General features: G+C 49.0%; 2 protein-coding genes across 2 annotated transcripts in view; both read right to left on the bottom strand.

The window, feature by feature from the left end:
• Positions 1 to 1,497: 1,497 nt before the first annotated feature.
• Positions 1,498 to 4,440, bottom strand: LOC138373568 (elastin-like). The gene is made up of 2 exons (XM_069339784.1): positions 4,223 to 4,440; positions 1,498 to 2,032 (listed from the first exon to the last, which is right to left on the bottom strand). The coding sequence occupies exons 1-2, from the start codon at positions 4,438 to 4,440 to the stop codon at positions 1,498 to 1,500; spliced, it is 753 nt and encodes a 250-aa protein (XP_069195885.1).
• Positions 4,441 to 4,540: 100 nt separating this feature from the next.
• The window catches only part of LOC138373567 (elastin-like), a 120,144-nt gene continuing 103,167 nt past the window's right edge, over positions 4,541 to 21,517 (bottom strand). The window contains exon 2 of the mRNA XM_069339783.1: positions 4,541 to 5,311. Coding sequence (XP_069195884.1) covers positions 4,541 to 5,311 — 771 coding nt within the window. The remainder of the gene's footprint in view (positions 5,312 to 21,517) is intronic.

Genomic DNA, 21,517 nt, shown 5'->3' with positions numbered 1-21,517 from the left:
TCCTCCACACCTGGCACATCACCCCCCTCGCCTCCTCCACACCTGGCACATTACCCCCAGCCTCCTCAACACCTGGCACATCACCCCCCTACCTCCTCCAAACCTGGCACGTCACCCCTGCCTCCTCAACACCAGGCACATCACCCCCCTGCTTCTTCCACACCTGGCACAACACCCCTGCCTCCTCCAAACCTGGCACATCACCCCCCTGCCTCCTCCACACCAGGCACATCACCCTCTGCCTCCCCAACACCTGGCACTCACCCCTGCCTCCTCTACACCTGACACATCACCCCCTGCCTCCTCCACACCTGGCACATCACCCCCTTGCCTCCTCCACACCTGCCACATCAACCCTGCCTCCTCCACACCTGCCACAACACCCCTGCCTCCTCCACACCTGGCATATCACCCCTGCCTCCTCCACACCTGGCACATCACCCCTGCCTCCTCCACACCTGCCACATCACCCCTGCCTCCTCCACACCTGGCATATCACCCCTGCCTCCTCCACACCTGGCACATCACCCCTGTCTCCTCCACACCTGGCACGTCAACCCTGCCTCCTCCACACCTGGGATATCCCCCGTGCCTCCTCCAAACCAGGCACGTCGGCCCTGCCTCCTCCACACCTGGCACATCACCCCCTGCCTTCTCCACACCTGGCACATGACCCCCTGCCTCCTCTAAACCTAGCACATCACCCCCTGCCTCCTCCAAACCTGGCACATCACCCCCAGCCTCCTCAACACCTGGCACATCACCCCCCTGCCTCCTCCAAACCTGGCACGTCACCCCTGCCTCCTCAACACCAGGCACATCACCCCCCTGCCTCTTCCACACCTGGCACATGACCCCTTGCCTCCTCCACACCTGGCACATCACCCCCAGCCTCCTCCACACCAGGCATATCACCCTCTGCCTCCCCAACACCTGGCACTCACCCCTGCCTCCTCTACACCTGACACATCACCCCCTGCCTCCTCCACACCTGGCACATCACCCCCTTGCCTCCTCCACACCTGGCACTTCACCCTCTGCCTCCTCCACACCTGGAACATCACCCCCCGCCTCCTCCACATATAGCACATCACTCCCTGTCACCTCCACACCTGGCACATTACTCCCTGCCTCCTCCACACCTGACACATTACTCCCTGCCTCCTACACACCTAACACATTACTCCCTGTCACCTCCACACCTGGCACATCACTCCCTGCCTTCTCCCCACCTGGCACCTCCATACCTGGCACATCACTCCCTGCCACCTCCACACGTGACACATCACCCCCTTCCACCTCTACGAATGGCACGTCACCCTCTGCCGCCTCCACGGATGGCACATCACCCCCTGCCACCTCCAAACCTGGCACATCACCCCCTGCCACCTCCATGGATATCACATCGCCCCCTGCCGCCTCTACGGATTGCATCACCCCCCCCCGGCCGCCTCCACGGATCTCACATCACCCGCTGCCTCCTCCCCGGATGGCATATCACCTCCTGCCTCCTCCACGGATGGATGGCACATCTCCCCCTGCCACTTCCACGGACGGCTCATCACCCCCTGCCACTTCCACGGATGGCACATCACCCCCTGCCGCCTCCAAGGATGGCACATCAACCCCTGCCACTTCCACGGATGGCACATCACCCCCTGCCACTTCCACGAATGGCACATCACCCCCTGCCGCCTCCAAGGATGGCACATCAACCCCTGCCACTTCCACGGATGGCACATCACCCCCTGCCACTTCCACTGGTGGCACAACATCCCCTGCCACTTCCACGGATGGCACATCACACTCTGCCACTTTCACGGATGGCACATCACCCCCTGCCACTTCCACGGATGGCACATCACCCCCTGCCACTTCCACTGATGGCACAACATCCCTTGCCACTTCCACGGATGACACATCACCCCCTGCCACTTTCACGGATGACACATCACCCCCTGCCACTTCCACGGATGGCACATCACCCCCTGCCACTTCCACGGATGGCACATCACCCCTGCCTCCTCCACACCTGCCACATCACCCCTGCCTCCTCCACACCTGCCACATCACCCCTGCCTCTTCCACACCTGGCATATCACCCCTGCCTCCTCCACACCTGGCACATCACCCCTGCCTCCTCCACACCTGCCACATCACCCCTGCCTCCTCCACACCTGGCACATCACCCCTGCCTCCTCCACACCTGGCATATCACCCCTGCCTCCTCCACACCTGCCACATCACCCCTGCCTCCTCCACACCTGCCACATCACCCCTGCCTCTTCCACACCTGGCATATCACCCCTGCCTCCTCCACACCTGGCACATCACCCCTGCCTCCTCCACACCTGCCACATCACCCCTGCCTCCTCCACACCTGGCATATCACCCCTGCCTCCTCCACACCTGCCACATCACCCCCTGCCTCCTCCACACCTGCCGCATCACCCCTGCCTCCTCCACACCTGTCACATCACCCCTGCCTCCTCCACACCTGCCACATCACCCCTGCCTCCTCCACACCTGGCATATCATCCCTGGCTCCTCCACACCTGGCACATCACCCCTGCCTCCTCCACACCTGGCATATCACCCCTGCCTCCTCCACACCTGCCACATCACCCCTGCCTCCTCCACACCTGCCACATCACCCCTGCCTCTTCCACACCTGGCATATCACCCCTGCCTCCTCCACACCTGGCATATCACCCCTGCCTCCTCCACACCTGGCACATCACCCCTGCCTCCTCCACACCTGCCACATCACCCCTGCCTCCTCCACACCTGGCATATCACCCCTGCCTCCTCCACACCTGGCACATCACCCCTGCCTCCTCCACACCTGGCACATCACCCCTGCCTCCTCCACACCTGGGATATCACCCCTGCCTCCTCCAAACCTGGCACGTCGGCCCTGCCTCCTCCACACCTGGCACATCACCCCCTGCCTTCTCCACACCTGGCACATGACCCCCTGCCTCCTCTAAACCTAGCACATCACCCCCTGCCTCATCCAAACCTGGCACATCACCCCCAGCCTCCTCCACACCTGGCACATCACCCCCTGCCTCCTCCACACCTGGCACATCACCCCCTGTCACCTCCACACCTGGCACATCACCCCCCTCGCCTCCTCCACACCTGGCACATCACCCCCCTCGCCTCCTCCACACCTGGCACATTACCCACAGCCTCCTCAACACCTGGCACATCACCCCCCTACCTCCTCCAAACCTGGCACGTCACCCCTGAATCCTCAACACCAGGCACATCACCCCCCTGCCTCTTCCACACCTGGCACAACACCCCTGCCTCCTCCAAACCTGGCACATCACCCCCCTGCCTCCTCCACACCAGGCACATCACCCTCTGCCTCCCCAACACCTGGCACTCACCCCTGCCTCCTCTACACCTGACACATCACCCCCTGCCTCCTCCACACCTGGCACATCACCCCCTTGCCTCCTCCACACCTGCCACATCAACCCTGCCTCCTCCACACCTGCCACAACACCCCTGCCTCCTCCACACCTGGCATATCACCCCTGCCTCCTCCACACCTGGCACATCACCCCTGCCTCCTCCACACCTGCCACATCACCCCTGCCTCCTCCACACCTGGCTCATCACCCCTGTCTCCTCCACACCTGGCACATCACCCCTGTCTCCTCCACACCTGGGATATCCCCCGTGCCTCCTCCAAACCAGGCACGTCGGCCCTGCCTCCTCCACACCTGGCACATCACCCCCTGCCTTCTCCACACCTGGCACATGACCCCCTGCCTCCTCTAAACCTAGCACATCACCCCCTGCCTCCTCCAAACCTGGCACGTCACCCCTGCCTCCTCAACACCAGGCACATAACCCCCCTGCCTCTTCCACACCTGGCACATGACCCCTTGCCTCCTCCACACCTGGCACATCACCCCCCAGCCTCCTCCACACCAGGCATATCACCCTCTGCCTCCCCAACACCTGGCACTCACCCCTGCCTCCTCTACACCTGACACATCACCCCCTGCCTCCTCCACACCTGGCACATCACCCCCTTGCCTCCTCCACACCTGGCACTTCACCCTCTGCCTCCTCCACACCTGGAACATCACCCCCCGCCTCCTCCACATATAGCACATCACTCCCTGTCACCTCCACACCTGGCACATTACTCCCTGCCTCCTCCACACCTGACACATTACTCCCTGCCTCCTACACACCTAACACATTACTCCCTGTCACCTCCACACCTGGCACATCACTCCCTGCCTTCTCCCCACCTGGCACCTCCATACCTGGCACATCACTCCCTGCCACCTCCACACGTGACACATCACCCCCTTCCACCTCTACGAATGGCACGTCACCCTCTGCCGCCTCCACGGATGGCACATCACCCCCTGCCACCTCCAAACCTGGCACATCACCCCCTGCCACCTCCATGGATATCACATCGCCCCCTGCCGCCTCTACGGATTGCATCACCCCCCCGGCCGCCTCCACGGATCTCACATCACCCGCTGCCTCCTCCCCGGATGGCATATCACCTCCTGCCTCCTCCACGGATGGATGGTACATCTCCCCCTGCCACTTCCACGGACGGCTCATCACCCCCTGCCACTTCCACGGATGGCACATCACCCCCTGCCGCCTCCAAGGATGGCACATCAACCCCTGCCACTTCCACGGATGGCACATCACCCCCTGCCACTTCCACGAATGGCACATCACCCCCTGCCGCCTCCAAGGATGGCACATCAACCCCTGCCACTTCCACGGATGGCACATCACCCCCTGCCACTTCCACTGGTGGCACAACATCCCCTGCCACTTCCACGGATGGCACATCACACTCTGCCACTTTCACGGATGGCACATCACCCCCTGCCACTTCCACGGATGGCACATCACCCCCTGCCACTTCCACTGATGGCACAACATCCCTTGCCACTTCCACGGATGACACATCACCCCCTGCCACTTTCACGGATGACACATCACCCCCTGCCACTTCCACGGATGGCACATCACCCCCTGCCACTTCCACGGATGGCACATCACCCTCTGCCACTTCCACGGATGGCACATCACCCCCTGCCACTTCCAGGGATGGCACATCACCCCCTGCGACCTCCATGGATGGCACATCACCCTCTGCCACCTCCACGGATGGCACGTCACCCCCTGGCACTTCTACGGATGGCACATCACCCCCTGCCACTTCCACGGATGGCACGTCACCCCCTGCCACCTCCACGGATGGCACATCACCGTCTGCCACCTCCACGGATGGCACATCACCCTCTGCCACCTCCTAGGATGGCACGTCACACATACAATGGTGTAATATAATGACCAATAGGCAATACTTGATTCTTTCTAGTAGCTACCATCATTTTCTAGTCTCTCCTGTTTTTAAACTCTAATCGGAAGCATCAGCCAGCAAACCAACCATGATTTTATTTGCCTCATTTGACCAATTTTAGACATAGTTCTTTAATCCTACATTCAGAAAGTTGCTGATCCATTTGCAACTAATAAATGTTTATTAGACCAGGATGGGAGACATACTTTATACCGAGTTTGTTTATATTCATTCTTGCATATACTGGACATTATTTCAATGCTGTATTAAATGCTGTGGGAGGTATTTTATAAGTGTTATTGCGCCACTTGACTTTGGGATTTTATTACTAAAATTGATTGTAGATTGTGCAGTGCAGTTTATATATCCAAATAAATCTTGTTTTGATGCAGGGAACCATCATCCCGGAATCGTTGTCCATTTCTGCATGATAAAGTTTTTGAGACTTGTTCATTTCATTCCATTATCACTGAAATTATACCTAGATATTATGTTTTATTAACAAATTTAGACACTATATCGGAGGGGAATTCCAAATTTGAGAGCAGGTTTTGCGTTAAACAGTACCTTTAACTAAGGAAGCATCCACCTATTATACACAAGATGATACACTCATCAGGTTAATTGCTCGTCATACAAAGAAATCTTTGATGCAAGGAGAAAAAAAGTTACAGTAATCTTCACCCAAAAGTCATAAGCAGTATCGTGTTGGTGTTTTGACTGAATGGTATGGTAGTTGGTATATTATGATTTACATATAAGTGGCATTAGTTATTTTTAGTGTGTTTTGGAAATATGGTCTGAAGTCATTATTTTGAAATGATGCAGCTGTAAAAATTGTTTGCTCCAAATGGGGAAGTTTAACTTGTGATGGTAAATATTGTGATTTCTACTTGCTATACAGCCACCACTGATCTAAATTGGAACAAGGTAGCTCTCACATGCCCAGAATATTATAATTCTTTTATATTGCTTAATTATTATTTAGTTTAATTTTACTATCTTTTTACAGGCTAAATCAATGATCAAACCACGCAGCACAATGTGAAGAAATGACAACATTTCGGTTCATCTTGAACCATTATCAACTCGTACAATTTGATAAAGGATCAGGACAGACCCAAACGTTGTCGTTTCTTCATCTTCTGGTGTGTGGTTTGGTCGTCATATCTTCAGCCACATTATTGTGACTCATCATCTGCAAGCTAAATCAATAATTATGATGGCATATATATATATATATATGAAAGATTACTATAGAACCAAAAAAACGGACAACCTACTCATGAAAAATTCTTCAGACACAAAGCAGAATGCCTTAAAAAAAAGACCAACGTCGTCTATGCCTTCAAATGTCCACTTGGGGACTGTTAGCCCCAAAGAACTCAGTACATACGCAAGACAACAACGCCTCTTTCGAAAGAGGCGATTGTTAATCGCCTCTTTCCAGGGGATTAACAATGCATAAGCAAAAGGGCACCATTAAGGAACATATAATCTCTTCTCACAACCAGACCATCACCAGAGAAGTCTTAACAAACAACACAGAAATCATCGATAGATACAGCAATAGCAGGCAGCTTGACATCTGCGAGGCACTACACATCAAAAAGTCAACACCAGCAATCAACAGCTAATTAATGCACAACTATATTCTACCCACTTCAAGACTCTGTACCAATATCGAAGCATCAAGAGGAGGTCTAGGCCAATAGGCCCTATGCAGTTACTTCCATTTTTCCGTTTCACTTATCCAATTTATACCCATTTGTTACGGCCCTAATGGGTCGCAACTGGGTTCTTTCTCTGATGTTAGTAGAGTTAGGGTATCCGACCCCAAGCTAGTAGTGGCTTTCAAGAGGTGTGTTCCTTAACGCAAATAAATTAAAGGGGAAGGGATACAAATTAACTAAACTTAATATATAATTACCATCACCATAAAAAAATATATAAAAGGTCACAAGCGGGGTTGCTATTACTACACTTATTTACAATAATAACTTCTTAGAAGACACGGGATGCTCCACGGTGCTGAACGATGCTTAGCCCTTGATCCTCTTCTCGTGGCCTCTCGACGAATCCTTGGATTCTCCTAGCGAGTCTACCCCGGCCACAGGCCAGCCAAATCAGAGTCCCACTGGGTGTACCGTCGTGGAGGCCGTCAACCACAAATCCAGCCTGTAGCTGGCAGGTTCCAATCAGCAACGATGCGTAGGCCACTCCACGACCGATACTAGGGTTGCGAGCCCTAGGCAGGAGCCTCGTGTGATTTCACAGATCACTCTCCTCACCACAACACCCCAGTGGCCAGTCTTCTCCACCAGTCAGCCCTGGGTACGACAATTCCTCAACTGCCACATCACAGGGAGGCTAACACAACAGTATTCATCCGGGGGGTGACTCTCAGCTTCAGCAGCAAATGCGTGGAGGTTCTACGGCTGCCTTGGGTAGACTGATCCAACTTCCATTACAGCAGTCCCAGGTCGACTCTGTAATCAGACACGTCATCAGTACTAGTTACACTCTAGGGCACCTCACTCACAGGCTTAGACACAAACGTCCACCTATCCTCTCCATAGATGGCGTTGCTGTCTAAGCGCCACCTCACCAGAGGTCAGCAGCGGCTGTGTTATGAGCTGATCAGGACGGGAAACTAGTCCTTGTGGCCAGTATATCTCGTCCTCACTAGATGGCGTCGTCCATTTGGAGGGGGTTTCGGGAGCTGACCCACAGATGGCGCGGTCGTCACTGCTTCGTGCTCGGACACTGGGCTCGGGTCCGTAACACTATTAAACAGTGTTCTGTCTTGTGTTGGTCAAAAGTTTGTTCATCTCATCCAAAACTGTTTCAACATATCACCTCACCCAAATGTGAGTATGTAAGACAAGCTGTTTAGCGTTAGAATTAGTAAAACTCTGTTAAGTGTTTTCAGGTTACAGTTGTGTGTGTGTTTAAACTAAAGTCTTTGAAAATGTAATACGTTATTACGAAATGCATTCAAGCGTGGCGTCAGATTAGAAATAAAAATGAATTTAAGAGAATTGATTTTTTAATTACCATCGACAGTAAAAAGAAACATAAGAAATATTGAGAAAATTCGTGTTAGAATCATTAATGAATCATGAATCAGTGCCGGCGGTGGGGTGGATCATATAGCCTCGGCTATCACCTCATTTTGTCCGGTCGTGATGGTCAAGTGGATTAAGGCGTCTTGTACATACCAGTTGCGTTGCTTCTGGGAGTATGGGTTCGAGTCACTTCTGGGGTGTGAGTTTTCAGTTGCATATGTCCTGAGGACCATTCAGGCTTGTTCGCATTTGTGTTCCTCACGTGTGCCCCAAAGAATGAGGTGATTTGGTAAAATGCTATGCCCAAGATAACTATCCGAGTGCCGGCGGTGGGGTGGTTCATATAGCCTCGGCTATCACCTCATTTTGTCCGGTCGTGATGGTCAAGTGGATTAAGGCGTCTTGTACATACCAGTTGCGTTGCTTCTGGGAGTATGGGTTCGAGTCACTTCTGGGGTGTGAGTTTTCAGTTGCATATGTCCTGGGGACCATTCAGGCTTGTTCGCATTTGTGTTCCTCACGTGTGCCCCAAAGAATGAGGTGATTTGGTAAAATGCTATGCCCAAGATAACTATCCGAGTGCCGGCGGTGGGGTGGTTCATATAGCCTCGGCTATCACCTCATTTTGTCCGGTCGTGATGGTCAAGTGGATTAAGGCGTCTTGTACATACCAGTTGCGTTGCTTCTGGGAGTATGGGTTCGAGTCACTTCTGGGGTGTGAGTTTTCAGTTGCATATGTCCTGGGGACCATTCAGGCTTGTTCGCATTTGTGTTCCTCACGTGTGCCCCAAAGAATGAGGTGATTTGGTAAAATGCTATGCCCAAGATAACTATCCGAGTGCCGGCGGTGGGGTGGTTCATATAGCCTCGGCTATCACCTCATTTTGTCCGGTCGTGATGGTCAAGTGGATTAAGGCGTCTTCTACATACCAGTTGCGTTGCTTCTGGGAGTATGGGTTCGAGTCACTTCTGGGGTGTGAGTTTTCAGTTGCATATGTCCTGGGGACCATTCAGGCTTGTTCGCATATATATATATATATATATATATATGTCGTACCTAGTAGCCAGAACGTACTTCTCGGCCTACTATGCAAGGCCCGATTTGCCTAATAAGCCAAGTTTTCCTTAATTAATATATTTTCTTTAATTTTTTTTATGAAATGATAAAGCTACCCATTTCATTATGTATGAGGTCAATTTTTTTTTATTGGAATTAAAATTAACTTAGATATATGACCAAACCTAACCAACCCTACCTAACCTAACCTAACCTATCTTTATAGGTTAGGTTAGGTTAGGCAGCCGAAAAAGTTAGGTTAGGTTAGGTTAGGTAGGTTAGGTAGTCAAATAACAATTAATTCATGAAAACTTGGCTTATTAGGCAAATCGGGCCTTGCATAGTAGGCTGAGAAGTCCATTCTGGATACTAGGTACGACATATATATATATATATATATATATATATATATATATATATATATATATATATATATATATATATATATATATATATATATATATATATATATATATATATAATATATATATATCTTTGGGGGATTTAAATACTCCGAAATTACCATCTCTTTTAAGGGTCTGAGCGGTGGTGCAGAGGGTTAAGGTGTACCTGTTATGCCAGTTGCTGGAAGGCTTCTGTGCTGGCTAGGGTTCGAGTCTCCTGGTGGGAAAGTGTTCTAAAGTTGTATACTTAACTCTCGTGTTTAGGAGAGTTGTGCCTTAAGCAGAGACACTGTGTCTTCCCATATTAACAGGGACTTGATGAAATTAACGTCTAAATGACCCCTCACTTGCTCTGGTGCTCTTGGGAGGTGTTGATCTTTGGGGGATTTAAATACTCCGAAATTCCCATCTCTTTTAAGGGTCTGAGCGGTGGTGCAGAGGGTTAAGGTGTACCTGTTATGCCAGTTGCTGGAAGGCTTCTGTGCTGGCTAGGGTTCGAGTCTCCTGGTGGGAAAGTGTTCTAAAGTTGTATACTTAACTCTCGTGTTTAGGAGAGTTGTGCCTTAAGCAGAGACACTGTGTCTTCCCATATTAACAGGGACTTGATGAAATTAACGTCTAAATGACCCCTCACTTGCTCTGGTGCTCTTGGGAGGTGTTGATCTTTGGGGGATTTAAATACTCCGAAATTACCATCTCTTTTAAGGGTCTGAGCGGTGGTGCAGAGGGTTAAGGTGTACCTGTTATGCCAGTTGCTGGAAGGCTTCTGTGCTGGCTAGGGTTCGAGTCTCCTGGTGGGAAAGTGTTCTAAAGTTGTATACTTAACTCTCGTGTTTAGGAGAGTTGTGCCTTAAGCAGAGACACTGTGTCTTCCCATATTAACAGGGACTTGATGAAATTAACGTCTAAATGACCCCTCACTTGCTCTGGTGCTCTTGGGAGGTGTTGATCTTTGGGGGATTTAAATACTCCGAAATTACCATCTCTTTTAAGGGTCTGAGCGGTGGTGCAGAGGGTTAAGGTGTACCTGTTATGCCAGTTGCTGGAAGGCTTCTGTGCTGGCTAGGGTTCGAGTCTCCTGGTGGGAAAGTGTTCTAAAGTTGTATACTTAACTCTCGTGTTTAGGAGAGTTGTGCCTTAAGCAGAGACACTGTGTCTTCCCATATTAACAGGGACTTGATGAAATTAACGTCTAAATGACCCCTCACTTGCTCTGGTGCTCTTGGGAGGTGTTGATCTTTGGGGGATTTAAATACTCCGAAATTACCATCTCTTTTAAGGGTCTGAGCGGTGGTGCAGAGGGTTAAGGTGTACCTGTTATGCCAGTTGCTGGAAGGCTTCTGTGCTGGCTAGGGTTCGAGTCTCCTGGTGGGAAAGTGTTCTAAAGTTGTATACTTAACTCTCGTGTTTAGGAGAGTTGTGCCTTAAGCAGAGACACTGTGTCTTCCCATATTAACAGGGACTTGATGAAATTAACGTCTAAATGACCCCTCACTTGCTCTGGTGCTCTTGGGAGGTGTTGATCTTTGGGGGATTTAAATACTCCGAAATTACCATCTCTTTTAAGGGTCTGAGCGGTGGTGCAGAGGGTTAAGGTGTACCTGTTATGCCAGTTGCTGGAAGGCTTCTGTGCTGGCTAGGGTTCGAGTCTCCTGGTGGGAAAGTGTTCTAAAGTTGTATACTTAACTCTCGTGTTTAGGAGAGTTGTGCCTTAAGCAGAGACACTGTGTCTTCCCATATTAACAGGGACTTGATGAAATTAACGTCTAAATGACCCCTCACTTGCTCTGGTGCTCTTGGGAGGTGTTGATCTTTGGGGGATTTAAATACTCCGAAATTACCATCTCTTTTAAGGGTCTGAGCGGTGGTGCAGAGGGTTAAGGTGTACCTGTTATGCCAGTTGCTGGAAGGCTTCTGTGCTGGCTAGGGTTCGAGTCTCCTGGTGGGAAAGTGTTCTAAAGTTGTATACTTAACTCTCGTGTTTAGGAGAGTTGTGCCTTAAGCAGAGACACTGTGTCTTCCCATATTAACAGGGACTTGATGAAATTAACGTCTAAATGACCCCTCACTTGCTCTGGTGCTCTTGGGAGGTGTTGATCTTTGGGGGATTTAAATACTCCGAAATTACCATCTCTTTTAAGGGTCTGAGCGGTGGTGCAGAGGGTTAAGGTGTACCTGTTATGCCAGTTGCTGGAAGGCTTCTGTGCTGGCTAGGGTTCGAGTCTCCTGGTGGGAAAGTGTTCTAAAGTTGTATACTTAACTCTCGTGTTTAGGAGAGTTGTGCCTTAAGCAGAGACACTGTGTCTTCCCATATTAACAGGGACTTGATGAAATTAACGTCTAAATGACCCCTCACTTGCTCTGGTGCTCTTGGGAGGTGTTGATCTTTGGGGGATTTAAATACTCCGAAATTACCATCTCTTTTAAGGGTCTGAGCGGTGGTGCAGAGGGTTAAGGTGTACCTGTTATGCCAGTTGCTGGAAGGCTTCTGTGCTGGCTAGGGTTCGAGTCTCCTGGTGGGAAAGTGTTCTAAAGTTGTATACTTAACTCTCGTGTTTAGGAGAGTTGTGCCTTAAGCAGAGACACTGTGTCTTCCCATATTAACAGGGACTTGATGAAATTAACGTCTAAATGACCCCTCACTTGCTCTGGTGCTCTTGGGAGGTGTTGATCTTTGGGGGATTTAAATACTCCGAAATTACCATCTCTTTTAAGGGTCTGAGCGGTGGTGCAGAGGGTTAAGGTGTACCTGTTATGCCAGTTGCTGGAAGGCTTCTGTGCTGGCTAGGGTTCGAGTCTCCTGGTGGGAAAGTGTTCTAAAGTTGTATACTTAACTCTCGTGTTTAGGAGAGTTGTGCCTTAAGCAGAGACACTGTGTCTTCCCATATTAACAGGGACTTGATGAAATTAACGTCTAAATGACCCCTCACTTGCTCTGGTGCTCTTGGGAGGTGTTGATCTTTGGGGGATTTAAATACTCCGAAATTACCATCTCTTTTAAGGGTCTGAGCGGTGGTGCAGAGGGTTAAGGTGTACCTGTTATGCCAGTTGCTGGAAGGCTTCTGTGCTGGCTAGGGTTCGAGTCTCCTGGTGGGAAAGTGTTCTAAAGTTGTATACTTAACTCTCGTGTTTAGGAGAGTTGTGCCTTAAGCAGAGACACTGTGTCTTCCCATATTAACAGGGACTTGATGAAATTAACGTCTAAATGACCCCTCACTTGCTCTGGTGCTCTTGGGAGGTGTTGATCTTTGGGGGATTTAAATACTCCGAAATTACCATCTCTTTTAAGGGTCTGAGCGGTGGTGCAGAGGGTTAAGGTGTACCTGTTATGCCAGTTGCTGGAAGGCTTCTGTGCTGGCTAGGGTTCGAGTCTCCTGGTGGGAAAGTGTTCTAAAGTTGTATACTTAACTCTCGTGTTTAGGAGAGTTGTGCCTTAAGCAGAGACACTGTGTCTTCCCATATTAACAGGGACTTGATGAAATTAACGTCTAAATGACCCCTCACTTGCTCTGGTGCTCTTGGGAGGTGTTGATCTTTGGGGGATTTAAATACTCCGAAATTACCATCTCTTTTAAGGGTCTGAGCGGTGGTGCAGAGGGTTAAGGTGTACCTGTTATGCCAGTTGCTGGAAGGCTTCTGTGCTGGCTAGGGTTCGAGTCTCCTGGTGGGAAAGTGTTCTAAAGTTGTATACTTAACTCTCGTGTTTAGGAGAGTTGTGCCTTAAGCAGAGACACTGTGTCTTCCCATATTAACAGGGACTTGATGAAATTAACGTCTAAATGACCCCTCACTTGCTCTGGTGCTCTTGGGAGGTGTTGATCTTTGGGGGATTTAAATACTCCGAAATTACCATCTCTTTTAAGGGTCTGAGCGGTGGTGCAGAGGGTTAAGGTGTACCTGTTATGCCAGTTGCTGGAAGGCTTCTGTGCTGGCTAGGGTTCGAGTCTCCTGGTGGGAAAGTGTTCTAAAGTTGTATACTTAACTCTCGTGTTTAGGAGAGTTGTGCCTTAAGCAGAGACACTGTGTCTTCCCATATTAACAGGGACTTGATGAAATTAACGTCTAAATGACCCCTCACTTGCTCTGGTGCTCTTGGGAGGTGTTGATCTTTGGGGGATTTAAATACTCCGAAATTACCATCTCTTTTAAGGGTCTGAGCGGTGGTGCAGAGGGTTAAGGAGTACCTGTTATGCCAGTTGCTGGAAGGCTTCTGTGCTGGCTAGGGTTCGAGTCTCCTGGTGGGAAAGTGTTCTAAAGTTGTATACTTAACTCTCGTGTTTAGGAGAGTTGTGCCTTAAGCAGAGACACTGTGTCTTCCCATATTAACAGGGACTTGATGAAATTAACGTCTAAATGACCCCTCACTTGCTCTGGTGCTCTTGGGAGGTGTTGATCTTTGGGGGATTTAAATACTCCGAAATTACCATCTCTTTTAAGGGTCTGAGCGGTGGTGCAGAGGGTTAAGGTGTACCTGTTATGCCAGTTGCTGGAAGGCTTCTGTGCTGGCTAGGGTTCGAGTCTCCTGGTGGGAAAGTGTTCTAAAGTTGTATACTTAACTCTCGTGTTTAGGAGAGTTGTGCCTTAAGCAGAGACACTGTGTCTTCCCATATTAACAGGGACTTGATGAAATTAACGTCTAAATGACCCCTCACTTGCTCTGGTGCTCTTGGGAGGTGTTGATCTTTGGGGGATTTAAATACTCCGAAATTACCATCTCTTTTAAGGGTCTGAGCGATGGTGCAGAGGGTTAAGGTGTACCTGTTATGCCAGTTGCTGGAAGGCTTCTGTGCTGGCTAGGGTTCGAGTCTCCTGGTGGGAAAGTGTTCTAAAGTTGTATACTTAACTCTCGTGTTTAGGAGAGTTGTGCCTTAAGCAGAGACACTGTGTCTTCCCATATTAACAGGGACTTGATGAAATTAACGTCTAAATGACCCCTCACTTGCTCTGGTGCTCTTGGGAGGTGTTGATCTTTGGGGGATTTAAATACTCCGAAATTACCATCTCTTTTAAGGGTCTGAGCGGTGGTGCAGAGGGTTAAGGTGTACCTGTTATGCCAGTTGCTGGAAGGCTTCTGTGCTGGCTAGGGTTCGAGTCTCCTGGTGGGAAAGTGTTCTAAAGTTGTATACTTAACTCTCGTGTTTAGGAGAGTTGTGCCTTAAGCAGAGACACTGTGTCTTCCCATATTAACAGGGACTTGATGAAATTAACGTCTAAATGACCCCTCACTTGCTCTGGTGCTCTTGGGAGGTGTTGATCTTTGGGGGATTTAAATACTCCGAAATTACCATCTCTTTTAAGGGTCTGAGCGGTGGTGCAGAGGGTTAAGGTGTACCTGTTATGCCAGTTGCTGGAAGGCTTCTGTGCTGGCTAGGGTTCGAGTCTCCTGGTGGGAAAGTGTTCTAAAGTTGTATACTTAACTCTCGTGTTTAGGAGAGTTGTGCCTTAAGCAGAGACACTGTGTCTTCCCATATTAACAGGGACTTGATGAAATTAACGTCTAAATGACCCCTCACTTGCTCTGGTGCTCTTGGGAGGTGTTGATCTTTGGGGGATTTAAATACTCCGAAATTACCATCTCTTTTAAGGGTCTGAGCGGTGGTGCAGAGGGTTAAGGTGTACCTGTTATGCCAGTTGCTGGAAGGCTTCTGTGCTGGCTAGGGTTCGAGTCTCCTGGTGGGAAAGTGTTCTAAAGTTGTATACTTAACTCTCGTGTTTAGGAGAGTTGTGCCTTAAGCAGAGACACTGTGTCTTCCCATATTAACAGGGACTTGATGAAATTAACGTCTAAATGACCCCTCACTTGCTCTGGTGCTCTTGGGAGGTGTTGATCTTTGGGGGATTTAAATACTCCGAAATTACCATCTCTTTTAAGGGTCTGAGCGGTGGTGCAGAGGGTTAAGGTGTACCTGTTATGCCAGTTGCTGGAAGGCTTCTGTGCTGGCTAGGGTTCGAGTCTCCTGGTGGGAAAGTGTTCTAAAGTTGTATACTTAACTCTCGTGTTTAGGAGAGTTGTGCCTTAAGCAGAGACACTGTGTCTTCCCATATTAACAGGGACTTGATGAAATTAACGTCTAAATGACCCCTCACTTGCTCTGGTGCTCTTGGGAGGTGTTGATCTTTGGGGGATTTAAATACTCCGAAATTACCATCTCTTTTAAGGGTCTGAGCGGTGGTGCAGAGGGTTAAGGTGTACCTGTTATGCCAGTTGCTGGAAGGCTTCTGTGCTGGCTAGGGTTCGAGTCTCCTGGTGGGAAAGTGTTCTAAAGTTGTATACTTAACTCTCGTGTTTAGGAGAGTTGTGCCTTAAGCAGAGACACTGTGTCTTCCCATATTAACAGGGACTTGATGAAATTAACGTCTAAATGACCCCTCACTTGCTCTGGTGCTCTTGAGAGGTGTTGATCTTTGGGGGATTTAAATACTCCGAAATTACCATCTCTTTTAAGGGTCTGAGCGGTGGTGCAGAGGGTTAAGGTGTACCTGTTATGCCAGTTGCTGGAAGGCTTCTGTGCTGGCTAGGGTTCGAGTCTCCTGGTGGGAAAGTGTTCTAAAGTTGTATACTTAACTCTCGTGTTTAGGAGAGTTGTGCCTTAAGCAGAGACACTGTGTCTTCCCATATTAACAGGGACTTGATGAAATTAACGTCTAAATGACCCCTCACTTGCTCTGGTGCTCTTGGGAGGTGTTGATCTTTGGGGGATTTAAATACTCCGAAATTACCATCTCTTTTAAGGGTCTGAGCGGTGGTGCAGAGGGTTAAGGTGTACCTGTTATGCCAGTTGCTGGAAGGCTTCTGTGCTGGCTAGGGTTCGAGTCTCCTGGTGGGAAAGTGTTCTAAAGTTGTATACTTAACTCTCGTGTTTAGGAGAGTTGTGCCTTAAGCAGAGACACTGTGTCTTCCCATATTAACAGGGACTTGATGAAATTAACGTCTAAATGACCCCTCACTTGCTCTGGTGCTCTTGGGAGGTGTTGATCTTTGGGGGATTTAAATACTCCGAAATTACCATCTCTTTTAAGGGTCTGAGCGGTGGTGCAGAGGGTTAAGGTGTACCTGTTATGCCAGTTGCTGGAAGGCTTCTGTGCTGGCTAGGGTTCGAGTCTCCTGGTGGGAAAGTGTTCTAAAGTTGTATACTTAACTCTCGTGTTTAGGAGAGTTGTGCCTTAAGCAGAGACACTGTGTCTTCCCATATTAACAGGGACTTGATGAAATTAACGTCTAAATGACCCCCACTTGCTCTGGTGCTCTTGGGAGGTGTTGATCTTTGGGGGATTTAAATACTCCGAAATTACCATCTCTTTTAAGGGTCTGAGCGGTGGTGCAGAGGGTTAAGGTGTACCTGTTATGCCAGTTGCTGGAAGGCTTCTGTGCTGGCTAGGGTTCGAGTCTCCTGGTGGGAAAGTGTTCTAAAGTTGTATACTTAACTCTCGTGTTTAGGAGAGTTGTGCCTTAAGCAGAGACACTGTGTCTTCCCATATTAACAGGGACTTGATGAAATTAACGTCTAAATGACCCCTCACTTGCTCTGGTGCTCTTGGGAGGTGTTGATCTTTGGGGGATTTAAATACTCCGAAATTACCATCTCTTTTAAGGGTCTGAGCGGTGGTGCAGAGGGTTAAGGTGTACCTGTTATGCCAGTTGCTGGAAGGCTTCTGTGCTGGCTAGGGTTCGAGTCTCCTGGTGGGAAAGTGTTCTAAAGTTGTATACTTAACTCTCGTGTTTAGGAGAGTTGTGCCTTAAGCAGAGACACTGTGTCTTCCCATATTAACAGGGACTTGATGAAATTAACGTCTAAATGACCCCTCACTTGCTCTGGTGCTCTTGGGAGGTGTTGATCTTTGGGGGATTTAAATACTCCGAAATTACCATCTCTTTTAAGGGTCTGAGCGGTGGTGCAGAGGGTTAAGGTGTACCTGTTATGCCAGTTGCTGGAAGGCTTCTGTGCTGGCTAGGGTTCGAGTCTCCTGGTGGGAAAGTGTTCTAAAGTTGTATACTTAACTCTCGTGTTTAGGAGAGTTGTGCCTTAAGCAGAGACACTGTGTCTTCCCATATTAACAGGGACTTGATGAAATTAACGTCTAAATGACCCCTCACTTGCTCTGGTGCTCTTGGGAGGTGTTGATCTTTGGGGGATTTAAATACTCCGAAATTACCATCTCTTTTAAGGGTCTGAGCGGTGGTGCAGAGGGTTAAGGTGTACCTGTTATGCCAGTTGCTGGAAGGCTTCTGTGCTGGCTAGGGTTCGAGTCTCCTGGTGGGAAAGTGTTCTAAAGTTGTATACTTAACTCTCGTGTTTAGGAGAGTTGTGCCTTAAGCAGAGACACTGTGTCTTCCCATATTAACAGGGACTTGATGAAATTAACGTCTAAATGACCCCTCACTTGCTCTGGTGCTCTTGGGAGGTGTTGATCTTTGGGGGATTTAAATACTCCGAAATTACCATCTCTTTTAAGGGTCTGAGCGGTGGTGCAGAGGGTTAAGGTGTACCTGTTATGCCAGTTGCTGGAAGGCTTCTGTGCTGGCTAGGGTTCGAGTCTCCTGGTGGGAAAGTGTTCTAAAGTTGTATACTTAACTCTCGTGTTTAGGAGAGTTGTGCCTTAAGCTGAGTCACTGTGTCTTCCCATATTAACAGGGACTTGATGAAATTAACGTCTAAATGACCCCTCACTTGCTCTGGTGCTCTTGGGAGGTGTTGATCTTTGGGGGATTTAAATACTCCGAAATTACCATCTCTTTTAAGGGTCTGAGCGGTGGTGCAGAGGGTTAAGGTGTACCTGTTATGCCAGTTGCTGGAAGGCTTCTGTGCTGGCTAGGGTTCGAGTCTCCTGGTGGGAAAGTGTTCTAAAGTTGTATACTTAACTCTCGTGTTTAGGAGAGTTGTGCCTTAAGCAGAGACACTGTGTCTTCCCATATTAACAGGGACTTGATGAAATTAACGTCTAAATGACCCCTCACTTGCTCTGGTGCTCTTGGGAGGTGTTGATCTTTGGGGGATTTAAATACTCCGAAATTACCATCTCTTTTAAGGGTCTGAGCGGTGGTGCAGAGGGTTAAGGTGTACCTGTTATGCCAGTTGCTGGAAGGCTTCTGTGCTGGCTAGGGTTCGAGTCTCCTGGTGGGAAAGTGTTCTAAAGTTGTATACTTAACTCTCGTGTTTAGGAGAGTTGTGCCTTAAGCAGAGACACTGTGTCTTCCCATATTAACAGGGACTTGATGAAATTAACGTCTAAATGACCCCTCACTTGCTCTGGTGCTCTTGGGAGGTGTTGATCTTTGTTGGATTTAAATACTCCGAAATTACCATCTCTTTTAAGGGTCTGAGCGGTGGTGCAGAGGGTTAAGGTGTACCTGTTATGCCAGTTGCTGGAAGGCTTCTGTGCTGGCTAGGGTTCGAGTCTCCTGGTGGGAAAGTGTTCTAAAGTTGTATACTTAACTCTCGTGTTTAGGAGAGTTGTGCCTTAAGCAGAGACACTGTGTCTTCCCATATTAACAGGGACTTGATGAAATTAACGTCTAAATGACCCCTCACTTGCTCTGGTGCTCTTGGGAGGTGTTGATCTTTGGGGGATTTAAATACTCCGAAATTACCATCTCTTTTAAGGGTCTGAGCGGTGGTGCAGAGGGTTAAGGTGTACCTGTTATGCCAGTTGCTGGAAGGCTTCTGTGCTGGCTAGGGTTCGAGTCTCCTGGTGGGAAAGTGTTCTAAAGTTGTATACTTAACTCTCGTGTTTAGGAGAGTTGTGCCTTAAGCAGAGACACTGTGTCTTCCCATATTAACAGGGACTTGATGAAATTAACGTCTAAATGACCCCTCACTTGCTCTGGTGCTCTTGGGAGGTGTTGATCTTTGGGGGATTTAAATACTCCGAAATTACCATCTCTTTTAAGGGTCTGAGCGGTGGTGCAGAGGGTTAAGGTGTACCTGTTATGCCAGTTGCTGGAAGGCTTCTGTGCTGGCTAGGGTTCGAGTCTCCTGGTGGGAAAGTGTTCTAAAGTTGTATACTTAACTCTCGTGTTTAGGAGAGTTGTGCCTTAAGCAGAGACACTGTGTCTTCCCATATTAACAGGGACTTGATGAAATTAACGTCTAAATGACCCCTCACTTGCTCTGGTGCTCTTGGGAGGTGTTGATCTTTGGGGGATTTAAATACTCCGAAATTACCATCTCTTTTAAGGGTCTGAGCGGTGGTGCAGAGGGTTAAGGTGTACCTGTTATGCCAGTTGCTGGAAGGCTTCTGTGCTGGCTAGGGTTCGAGTCTCCTGGTGGGAAAGTGTTCTAAAGTTGTATACTTAACTCTCGTGTTTAGGAGAGTTGTGCCTTAAGCAGAGACACTGTGTCTTCCCATATTAACAGGGACTTGATGAAATTAACGTCTAAATGACCCCTCACTTGCTCTGGTGCTCTTGAGAGGTGTTGATCTTTGGGGGATTTAAATACTCCGAAATTACCATCTCTTTTAAGGGTCTGAGCGGTGGTGCAGAGGGTTAAGGTGTACCTGTTATGCCAGTTGCTGGAAGGCTTCTGTGCTGGCTAGGGTTCGAGTCTCCTGGTGGGAAAGTGTTCTAAAGTTGTATACTTAACTCTCGTGTTTAGGAGAGTTGTGCCTTAAGCAGAGACACTGTGTCTTCCCATATTAACAGGGACTTGATGAAATTAACGTCTAAATGACCCCTCACTTGCTCTGGTGCTCTTGGGAGGTGTTGATCTTTGGGGGATTTAAATACTCCGAAATTACCATCTCTTTTAAGGGTCTGAGCGGTGGTGCAGAGGGTTAAGGTGTACCTGTTATGCCAGTTGCTGGAAGGCTTCTGTGCTGGCTAGGGTTCGAGTCTCCTGGTGGGAAAGTGTTCTAAAGTTGTATACTTAACTCTCGTGTTTAGGAGAGTTGTGCCTTAAGCAGAGACACTGTGTCTTCCCATATTAACAGGGACTTGATGAAATTAACGTCTAAATGACCCCTCACTTGCTCTGGTGCTCTTGGGAGGTGTTGATCTTTGGGGGATTTAAATACTCCGAAATTACCATCTCTTTTAAGGGTCTGAGCGGTGGTGCAGAGGGTTAAGGTGTACCTGTTATGCCAGTTGCTGGAAGGCTTCTGTGCTGGCTAGGGTTCGAGTCTCCTGGTGGGAAAGTGTTCTAAAGTTGTATACTTAACTCTCGTGTTTAGGAGAGTTGTGCCTTAAGCAGAGACACTGTGTCTTCCCATATTAACAGGGACTTGATGAAATTAACGTCTAAATGACCCCCACTTGCTCTGGTGCTCTTGGGAGGTGTTGATCTTTGGGGGATTTAAATACTCCGAAATTACCATCTCTTTTAAGGGTCTGAGCGGTGGTGCAGAGGGTTAAGGTGTACCTGTTATGCCAGTTGCTGGAAGGCTTCTGTGCTGGCTAGGGTTCGAGTCTCCTGGTGGGAAAGTGTTCTAAAGTTGTATACTTAACTCTCGTGTTTAGGAGAGTTGTGCCTTAAGCAGAGACACTGTGTCTTCCCATATTAACAGGGACTTGATGAAATTAACGTCTAAATGACCCCTCACTTGCTCTGGTGCTCTTGGGAGGTGTTGATCTTTGGGGGATTTAAATACTCCGAAATTACCATCTCTTTTAAGGGTCTGAGCGGTGGTG

Source organism: Procambarus clarkii, chromosome 42 (assembly GCF_040958095.1).
Source record: "Procambarus clarkii isolate CNS0578487 chromosome 42, FALCON_Pclarkii_2.0, whole genome shotgun sequence".
NCBI lineage: Eukaryota > Metazoa > Arthropoda > Malacostraca > Decapoda > Cambaridae > Procambarus > Procambarus clarkii.
The sequence above is the reverse complement of the archived record's forward strand: the minus strand, read 5'-3'. Positions and strand labels throughout refer to the sequence as shown.

Coding starts and splice junctions, on each gene's coding strand:
- LOC138373568 (XM_069339784.1), bottom strand. CDS start 4,440: ATGGAGGTGGCAGGGGGTGATGTGCCAGGTTTGGAGGTGGCAGGGGGT. Junction 2,033..4,222: donor GAGGTGACAGGGAGTAATGT/GTTAGGTGTGTA, acceptor GTGATGTGGCAG/GTGTGGAGGAGGCAGGGGTG.